Source organism: Tauraco erythrolophus, unplaced genomic scaffold, assembly GCF_009769465.1.
Source record: "Tauraco erythrolophus isolate bTauEry1 unplaced genomic scaffold, bTauEry1.pri scaffold_55_arrow_ctg1, whole genome shotgun sequence".
Lineage (NCBI taxonomy): Eukaryota > Metazoa > Chordata > Aves > Musophagiformes > Musophagidae > Tauraco > Tauraco erythrolophus.
In genome coordinates this window covers 50,660-60,704 of record NW_028238623.1, presented here as the reverse complement: position 1 = coordinate 60,704, position 10,045 = coordinate 50,660, and the positions used below count along the sequence as shown (strand labels likewise).

Sequence of the window (10,045 nt, the reverse complement as noted above, 5' to 3'; positions counted from 1 at the left end):
GATACCATGGGTCTGTCACTTGGAAAATGCAAGTGTCAGAGCGAACGACAGTAACTGCAACGCTGATTTGAGCACTCTGAGATGCTGCAGAATAGGCAGAAAGAGAGGTCTTCAGTATCCAGTCATCATCACTGATACCAGACACTCACGTTGCACAGAAGCAAGCACCAAGCTCAGAGCACAGACAGATGGAGGATTGTGCTATCCCATCCAGCTAATGGATTGAGAGCAGCACGGAGGAAAAGGACTTGGGAGTGCTGGTGGATGAGAAGCTCAACATGAGCCGGCAGCCCAGAGAGCCAACCGTGTCCTGGGCTGCATCCAAAGCAGCGTGGGCAGCAGGTCAGGGAGGTGATTCTGCCCCTCTGCTCTGCTCTCCTGAGACCCCACCTGGAATACTGCGTTCAGCTCTGGAGTCCCCAACACAAGAAGGACATGGAGATGTTGGAGCGGGTCCAGAGGAGGGCCATGAAGATGATCAGAGGGCTGGAGCACCTCTGCTATGGAGACAGGCTGAGCGAGTTGGGGCTGTTCAGCCTAGAGAAGAGAAGGCTCCGGGGACCTATAGGAAAAGGGAGCCTACAGGAAAGCTGGAGAGGGACTTTTTACAAGGGCGTGTAGTGACAGGACACGGGGCAATGGCTTTAAACTGAAAGTGGGCAGATTTAGATTGGATATAAGGAAGACATTTTTCACTCTGAGGGTGCTGAGGCACTGGACCAGGTTGCCCAGAGAAGCTGTGGCTGCCCCATCCCTGGAAGTGTTCAAGGCCAGGTTGGATGAGGCTTTGGGCAACCTGGTGTAGTGGAGGGTGTCCCTGCCCACAGCAGAGGGGTTGGAACTAGAGGTTTTTTGAGGTTCCTTCCAACCCAAACCTTTCTGTGATTCTATGATTCTATGACTGTGATCTCTTCTTCTCTGGACAAAGAGGGTGTTTCTCTGTCTCAGACTTTGATTATTGTGCTATAATTTCCCCGTAGGTGTCACTCATCTGACAGCATGCATTCAAGATACATTTCACTGTCTTTTGAATGAAAAAGAATTTTCTTGATTCGCACATGTCACGATCTCTGGAAAAGCGTGTCCTTAAAGTTCAGCCATTGCCTCACCCCTGGGGGTTGTATATGCCAGTTTAGATGGTACACACTGTTTTCAGCCACCGCTGTGGATCAAACGCAACTGCTGGTTTAATTTCTAAGCACGGTCACTGTGTACCGTATGAATATATATCAGCGATGTAAATTGTCTGAAAAGCTGGGATAGCTGATCTCATTACACAAAAGGGGCTTTTTTATTCAAAGAACAATAGAAAATTGACGTGTCTAGAAAGCTTTCTTGAGCGCTGTCAGGTAATCATTGTGTTCATGGGGAAGCTGGTGCACAGTCTTCCTTCTGCAGAAATCCCTCCTCTCAGATCTGCCTCACCTACAGAGCTCCGTATGGAAACACACACAGCTGCCTGACAGCAGCACAGCCGTCACAGGCACCGTGATGCGGCTCCACCGAATCCAGCAGCGGTGATCTCCAGACCTCACTTGGATTTGTCAGCTCTGTGATGGGCCAGCTCTGCCAGTGGGTTAGACTGCACCTGACTAGGAGGGTACCTGTGGGAGGCTGAGCTTAGTGGTCTTCTCCATCTAAATCACGTGCAGAGGTTGGCTTCACTTTTAGGGTCCACAGCTGGCTGTGAGCGCTTGGGTATGGTGGGCAGGGCTGCCATCACCTGCCTGAGCCAACGGAGGACAACACGTGTGACACTCGGTGCTGCCATGACAAGATGCTTTTCATTTGTCAGTCTTTCATCAGTACAGCAGCTCCAAAAACTCACCTTCTACGTTTGGCAGCTCTGCCCAAATGTGACATGCTGGCCCTGCTCACATTTGTGAAACCTCTCCCGCAGCGCAGGCTGGGTCGTTTTGCTGTCTGTCCTTTCACAGTCATCTCTGCGTTTCCACGTGTGTCAGCGGTTGGCGATGCTCTGGCTGGTTAATGTTCAAATTCTGTCCATGCTGCCATTCCCTTCGCTGGTGCCAATAATCCTGTGTGGCCCGACCCACTGCCTCGAGACCTTGGGCTCCAGCCCATTAATGCTGCAGTTCTCTGAGCTTTGCTTCTCTCTCGGGTGACACCCACGACGATGAAGGAGCGTGCCACAGCTCTGCTTAAAACATGTAAATCAGTATTAAACAGCATTGACACCATTACAGCCCAGTGGGGCTTCACTCCTTACCAACTCCTGTGAACAACAGACACCTTTAATTCATGTCTCTGGTTTCTGACCAATTCCTTAACCATCTTAATAATGTACCACCTCACTCGTATTTAGGGAACGTTTACAACAATCTATCAAGGGAAACTTTGAAAAACCTCCACCTGCAGAGGTAAAACGGGGACATCTCCCTGGGGAATAATAGCAGATTATTTTTTTTAATAGTGGATACCTTCTCAGGGTGGCTCAAAGCTTTCCCGTGTCAAACCAACAAAACCAGAGAAGTAATAAAAGGATGTGAAGGGAAATAATTCCTAGATTTAGGATTCCAGAGGGAATAGCATTGGATAGGGGTCCTCATTTTGTGGCAGAAATAGTACAAGAGGTTTCAAAATATTTTTTGTATAAGATAGGATTTACATACTCCATGGAGACCCCAATTTAGTGGAAAGGTTGAAACAATGAATCAGAGTCTGAAAAGACAAATGAGTAAGATATGTCAAGAAACTTGGTCCCGATGGCCTGATGCCTCGCCGTTAGCTTTATTGAGAACCAGAACCAGACCAAGCTCCAAAAAGTTGAGTCCTTATGAAGTTTTATTTGGGAGGCCCTATCAGATTAGAACTGGAACTGGGGAGACGCACGTTATTGGAGAACAATCATTGAGAGGTTATGTCACAGTTTTGGGAAAAGTTCTCTCCTCTTTACGCAGGTATATCACAGTGACCTCACCCGTCACCTTGGATGTCCAGGTGCATAACCTTCAGCCAGGAGTCGGATCTACGCTGGGCCCGGAATGACGAACCCTTAAAGGAAGAGTGGAAGGGACCCTGCCGAGTCCTGCTCACAACACATGCAGCAGTGAAAGTCTGTGATGGACACCACTGAAGTTCTACAGTGTCTAGCAGCAGACAGTTTGACCACATGGTCTGTGAAGAGCCACCTCTTTGTGTTCACTCTGACCTAGACAACAGCTGGGCCCTTTGCTGGCAGCAGAAATACCAGCCAGTCCCGTTATGGCCTCTCCAGCCATTCAGCATTCCCCATTTCCCCAGAACATCTTCCTCAGCCTTCTCTTGCCCAGCTGAAGCGAGCTGGGCCAGACAGCTTGTTCTTTGGGCACAAGCTGAGCCGTAGCTTTGTCTCCCTTTGCGAGCCGTTCCCAGAGGGGGAGCAGCACTGCAGGCACTACGTAAGGTGGTGGACCAACCAGCCACACGTACATCCCGCAGCAGACAACGAGACTCAAGGAAGCCCGATTTTCCCAGGTGCTTTTAAGCCGGAACGCTTCAGCTGGGAGAAGAGAACACCTGGGGAGCTGTGTGTGTGTGTGTGGGTGTCCTATCAATACATATCTATAAACCTGCTGGGAGGAAATGAAGAGGAGGAAGCCAGACCCTTCTCAAGAGCTCCTGCTGAGAGGACCAGAGGTAACAGGCACCGCTTCAAACACATGATATTCCACCTGCACACGAGAACAATTTTTACAGTCAAGGGGGGTCAAACGCTGACACATGTTGCACAAGGAGGCTGTGGAGTCTCTGTCCTTGCAGATATTCAAAACCCAAGGAGATATGGTCCTGAGCAACCTGCTCTAGACTACCCTGCTTGAGCAGAGGGCTTGGGCCAGATGACCTCCACAGATGCCTTCCAACCTCAACCCTCCTTACTCTGTGCTTTGCCTTCACTCCTAAAGCCTCTCAACTCAGCCTGGAAAGGATCTGCCTTCTGGAAAGGATCCTGGGGCAAGAGATGATCTCAGGCTCCTCCACCACGATTCATCACAAAATAACCTCTACCTAGTCCAGAAGATCGTACAGCAGACATAGTCAGAAGAGAGGAAATATTCTTTTATTGTGGGCGTCAAGTGCAGGAGCCCAGGAGTCGCAGTTAGTTCAACTAACAGGAAATCGGCACCTGCAACGACAGAGTCCAAAGCCCTGATAACCCACAAAGGCAGGACCAGGCACCACTGGGCTCCCCTGGCTGTGGGGAACGCCGCTCACGAGAAGCTGATCACGACCCAGAGGAGAGAGCTGTTGCTGGCATTGACTATGGGATGGCTGTGGCCCCTTGTCCCCACGTGTGATGCCCTTAGAGACCGGTGCGCGTGCAGAGATGCACAGTGGCCCTGTGCCACGCAGCGGGGCTCCGTCGGGAGCCGCTGGGGAGCTGCCATGGAGTTCTTTCCGAACCCCGCGGAGCACCATCCCTCGCCAGAGAGTTGGGCTGACTCAGAGCAGTGTTCAGAGTTGGGGAAAATGGGCAGCAGGGCCTGCTACACACCTGGGCTTGCTGACCTTCTGGATCTGCCTGCTTTTTCTGTAGTGCCTGTCTTCTGTCTTCCGTCTCTTCCTTTCCGGCTGATGCTCCCTCTCCTCTGCCCAGGTCTTTTTTCTCTTTCTTCTTCTTCTGTTTTCAGTTTCTGGCGTCAGCAGGTGGCAAGGGACACCCTGGACCTGTGAGCAAGTGTTTGGCAAATTGCTATCTCAGCTCTACAGAGAAGAACCCTCTGGTTGGTTGGCATTAGCCCTTTCTTCCGAGGGCCTCACTTTGGAACACCATGTTCACACGGGTGTGGGACACCGAGCGTGTTTGGAAGGGGGCAGCATTCAGCAGGGAGCCTGCAGTCCCCCTCCGAGCAAGACTTGCCCACTTCATTGTGCCGCGGTGCCGTACCTCTGCCCCTTCCGATCCCACCACCGAATCTGCCCCTGCTGCTTTCTGGAGGACGGGCAGAGACGGTGCCGTGTCCCCGAAGGCTTTTACCTGCTGCTCCATTTCTGCTTCTCCTGCAGGACCACGTTGCTCTCTCAAAGGCAGCTCTGGAAAGCAAAAGCCCATGCAGCAAAGTGACTCCCGGGAAGTGGACAATGGCTGTGGCAAAATGTACCCAAAGCCCTACACCAGCTGCCTGCTCAAGCTCGGACAGCCCTCAGCCCTTCCTCACACCTGTGCATCCGTCCGTGAGCGCTGGTGACTCCTCAGCTGAGGGACTGGACAGCAAGGCCATCTCCTCCCCAAAGAGTTCCCAGCAGTTGTCGATCAGGAACTCCACCAGCACGTTCACCTGCACACACCAAACCCTTGGTCTCCAGCCAGCTGCCTGAAACCAGCAAGCAGCCTCTCCCACTCCTGCCCCTCGCCTCTGCGCAGAAGGCTGTGGCTGTGGGGCTGCTCTTCCAGGCAGCCACCCCGCCAGCGTTTGCTCCAGAGAGGAGACAGCCAGGGACCTCTCAACAGCCAGGCTCTGACGGGCCGGGAAGGCTGCAGCTGGCTGCTCAAGAGAGCGTACCTTCTCAGTCACCTCCAGCATGGCTTGCAGCGGCAGCTGGTCCTCGTTGGCTGGACTCAGCAGGTTTGGCCCAACGCAGATGGCCAGGTTGCTGGAGGTCATTCTGCTGGTGGACACGTTGTGGCCGATATGCTGGAGCAGGGCCAGCAGCTGCTTGAGGAGGAGGAGGTTGGCTGCGGGCAACTTCCCGGCCACCCTGAGGGAACAGGAACACAAGGTGAAGAAAGCAGTTGTTGCCCGCTGCCGTCCCCCGGCTTGCCCAAGGCAGGTGGCAGGCAGCGGCCGTGTTACGCGGCTTCCCAGGGGCTCTGGGCCAGCGTCCAGGGCTCCTGCTCAACAGGCAGGCCGCTGCCCACGCTTACGCTTTCAGCTCTGCCATCTTCTCCTCCTTGCTGCTCTTCTGCATGGCTGCCATCCAGTCCTCGTAGAGCTCTGTCACGAGGAGCTTGGCAGGGATGCTTTGGAGGAACTCCTGCAATGCCAAGGGCTCCGCGTGAGCCTTCGAACGCTCCAGGCCAGCCAGGAGCTCTTTCAGCTGCAGCTCGGAAGCACTCACCTTCAAGATGCTGCCCAGCAGCAGTGCAGGCTGGCTTCCAAGGTCAACTTCTGCGCCGTGGTCCAGGGCCTCCTGCAGCTTCCGAAGCTCTATCCTGCTGGCAGCTCTGCGAAATATCCCCTCCGTAGCGGGCCCTTCCCGCTGCAGGACAGCCAGCAGCTCCTGCAGGGAGGCAGCAGGACAGTTATTTGGCTGAGGAGCTTCTTTCCAACAGCGGTGCCCAGAGCACTGCCACAGATCCAGCTACTTGTCTGCAAAATCGCTGGGACCTGTAGTGTGTTCTGGGGGTGAACAGCCCAGTCCCCCATCCCTGGAGCTCCGAGCATCCGGAGGGCTGGCAAGCCCCTGGCCAGGCTGGCTTACCTGGATGGGCTGGGGCAGCGTGCCGTCCTCCCCGCAGAGGGCTGCCAGGGGCTGCCCAAAGAGCGCCCTGCTGCAGCCGGAGCCCGCCTGCCCTGGCACCTGGGCAGCGGCCGGGGTCCGCCGCAGAGCAAAGGGCCAGGGCAGCCCCCACCGCCTCCTCCCGCTGCTCCCTCCTGCTGCAAAGGAAAACGGAGAAACAGCCCGTCAGCGGAGCCTGCCAGGCCAGCGCCCCCGGAGCCTGCCCTGCCCTGCCCTGCCCGCAGCACGGTGCTGAGCGGTGCGGCAGGACGGGCAGGGAGCCAGCAGCTGGAGCCGCGGCTCCGGCTCAGCAGCTCTGGCTCGCAGGCTCCTGAGCGCTGGCGTGCCACCGCGACAGCCTGGCCCAGCCCTCGTCCTGCCCAGCCCTCGCCCTGCCCCCCTCCAAGCTCTGGGCAGCAGCAGAGGCTCCGTGTCCCCACACATCCACGTCCAGCGGCTGCTGCCAAGCGGGTGTCCTTGCTTCTCCAGGTGCCATCCTCCCTTGGGGTGCGCAGCCTGCACGGCGACACTCAAGGGACAAGTGAGCGCAGCTCCACCGCCTGCAGGAGGCTGCCTTTCTTCCCCAAACCCACCTGGTGAGTGGCCAAGTCGCTCTCCGTTTCCAGATGGGGCCGGCGGAGGCCCTTGCTTGGCACCATCCTGCAAGAACCAGGCTGTGCTTAGAGAGCAGCCTCGCAGCACAAAGGGCTGCCGACGAGCTGCCAGCTGGCACCAGCAGCCCTAGCACGGCAGAGCTGGGACCCTCTGCCCTCCTGGGCTCTGTGCCCTGAGCAGACGGTTTTCTCCCAGTGCCACCAGCCAGTACATGCCGGCATTCCTGATATCCTCCCAACCCTCTCCACTCCCTGCGTGGCACCGTGGGACCCTCTCTCCTTCCCGCACAAGCTCACCCTGCTCACTGCACATCCCGGGCCCCCCAGCACAGCTGGAGGCAGATGAAAGGCAGCCATGCTTACCTCTGCCTGTCCCCCAATCAGCCTCTCCAGGCTCCTGGCTCTGAATGGCCTCCACTGGGCAAGAGAGGAGAAGTGGAAGAAGGTGAGCAGCGATGCCTCTGATCCTCGGCTGTAGGACCAGTGCTCGGGGACAGAGCCCAGACCAGAGAGACACTCATGGCATGGCGGCGTCTCAGCTCCTTCTCCAGGGTTTGAGGGATGGAAGCTGGGTCACTCGGGCTCCGTGTGCTCGGTCTGGTGTCCTGTGCACCGGGAAGGGACATGGAGAGAGCTGGGTGAGCCCCAAGCCGCCTCTTCTCTCTTGGCAGGCAGCTCTGCCCGAGAGCTGCCCGCAGCCACAGGGGCACCTCTCCCCAGCCGGGGAGCTGCGTTCCCCAGACCACCTGCCCTTGGAGCATCCCCCCGGCTTACCCCAGCAATGTGCCCACCCACAGCTCCTTCAGTGCCCACGAGCTGTAGAAAGAGAGGAGAAACGGCATCATGCCCCACTGACCCCCAGTCCCCGGGCAGTGGCGGGTGCCTGCACAGACCTGCCCCATGGGGAAGGGCACAGGGGCAGGTGGAAGCCCCGTGGGGCAGGACAGAGGTGCTGCCCACACCCTGGCTCCCTCTGTCCTGCCAGAGCGGCTGTTTTTGCCATTCCCTCCTGGGGACCAGAAATGGGGTGGCCAGGGAATGCAGGATGTGGAAAAGCCCTCCATCCATCCAACCATCCATCCATCCATCCATCCATCCATCCACCCCTGCCTGCTCCCGGCCCAGGCGCTGCACGGGGGGCAGAGGCCGTTCACAGGATGACGTGGGCATGGTTGGAACCTCTCCTGCCCAGCCATGGGATGTGACATCACAGCTGACCCAAAAGTGGCAATGCAGGAGCCCATGGACCAGATGGGGATGATGGAGGTTCCATCTTCATCGCTGTCTTCCTCCCCCTCCTCTTCTTCCTCCCCCGCTGCCTCCTTCCCGCCACTCAGCACCCACAGCTGGTCCAGGGCCATAGTGGTTTTTGTATTGCATATTCAGTGCTTCCCCTTTTTGTTCCTGTGAGCTCTTAAAAGGTGTTCAAACGGCCTCATTCTCCTGTAAATTAATAAATAAAAAAATTAAAATATTACAGAGTCACAAAAGCCTTTGGTATCACTAAAAATATATCCTCCTCGACATGGGCAACCAGAAAGAAAAATTTCTCCCATTTTGCTGGTTCTGCCAGCCCTCGAAGACAATGGCCCCAGTCTTCTGTGTCAGATCCCGGGTGTTCCCACGGGCAACACCCTTCCAGACCCTTTGACCTTCCCATCCTCCAGCCACCACTCCAGAGGCTGGGGGTCTCACGTAGGTCCCCTGGCATATCTCTTAGCCCCACTCGAGGTCCCGTGCCTCAGTCTGTGCTGGCAGGGCATTCTCCCTTCCCGCTGGCAAGGACTGGCTTCAATCACGTGCCCTGGGCTCTCCGAAGCTGAGCAAACCTTCTCCTGCGGGTCACACTGCTTTGCAGTCCAGAGCAGGTGTGGGCTGGAAACCCTCACTTCTCCAGAAAAGTTCTCCATTGTGCTCTGGTGGAAAGCTTCCCTGTTCAGGCTCCATGACACCTTAGATCTGCTTATTCCAAATCACTTCCTTTGGCATTTTCCTCTCTGGAGAGAGCTGCTGGGTTTATTTCTCTACATCTATAGATGGAGCCTTGCTCCCTGCTTCCAGGGCTCCTGGCTCCAGAGCCGGATGCTGGAAACGCGTGCGTGGCTGCAGCCAGCAGCAGCCGGCCACCCTTCCCCCGTGCGAGGGAGCGGGCAAACTCCGCCGTGCTTCCGCCGCCTCCACGCGCAGGGAGCGGAGGTGCTGCCTGGCCGAGACGGGTCTCCCGGGTGGCTCCCGGCGGGCCCAGGCTGTGCCAGTGGCAGGGATGGTCTGTCTGCCCCCGGCTCACCCTCCTCTGCAGGGACGGCTGCCCTGCTCGGCAGCCGCGTCTCCCCGGGCACGGGCTGCACGGAGCTGCGTCACGGCAGCGGCCGAGCCCGACGGCACCGGCTGCGCCACAGGTGTGACACGGGAAGAGGCCCTGGGGCACCGTGGCACCTTCTGCCGAGGGACCGGCTGAAGAAGCAGAAGAAGAAGCAGCAGAAGAAACAGAAGAAGCAAAAGAAGCAGAAGAAGCAGAAGAAGCAGAAGGAGAAGCAGCAGAAGAAGAAGCAGCAGAAGAAGCAGAAGAAGAAGAAGCAGCAGAAGAAACAGAAGAAGCAAAAGAAGCAGAAGAAGCAGAAGGAGAAGCAGCAGAAGAAGAAGAAGCAGAAGAAGCAGAAGAAGCAGAAGCAGAAGCAGAAGAAGCAGCAGAAGAAACAGAAGAAGCAAAAGAAGCAGAAGAAGCAGAAGGAGAAGCAGCAGAAGAAGAAGAAGCAGAAGAAGAAGCAGAAGAAGCAGAAGAAGCAGAAGCAGAAGCCGAAGAAGCAGAAGAAGCAGAAGAAGAAGAAGAAGAGGCAGAAGGGCTTCACCCCCCACGAAGGCTCTGGCTGCTTGGGCAGGGAAGCAGCCATGGCCTCTCCCAGCCTGTCCCAGCTTCTGGACGCGGCCATCCAGCTTCCCGACATCAATGTAAACTATAGGGCACTGCGCAGGCTGCTGGAGGCCCTCCT

At 56.5% G+C, this 10,045-nt stretch overlaps 1 protein-coding gene across 1 annotated transcript; it reads right to left on the bottom strand.

The window, feature by feature from the left end:
- Positions 1-3,611: 3,611 nt before the first annotated feature.
- On the bottom strand, positions 3,612-8,416 carry LOC104382506 (T-cell activation Rho GTPase-activating protein-like). Its single transcript, XM_086630856.1, has 10 exons — positions 8,274-8,416; positions 7,847-7,871; positions 7,035-7,101; positions 6,424-6,599; positions 6,061-6,222; positions 5,867-5,976; positions 5,505-5,700; positions 5,162-5,279; positions 4,889-5,034; positions 3,612-3,674 (listed from the first exon to the last, which is right to left on the bottom strand). The coding sequence occupies exons 1-10, from the start codon at positions 8,414-8,416 to the stop codon at positions 3,612-3,614; spliced, it is 1,206 nt and encodes a 401-aa protein (XP_086486982.1).
- Between the last annotated feature and the right edge of the window lie 1,629 nt (positions 8,417-10,045).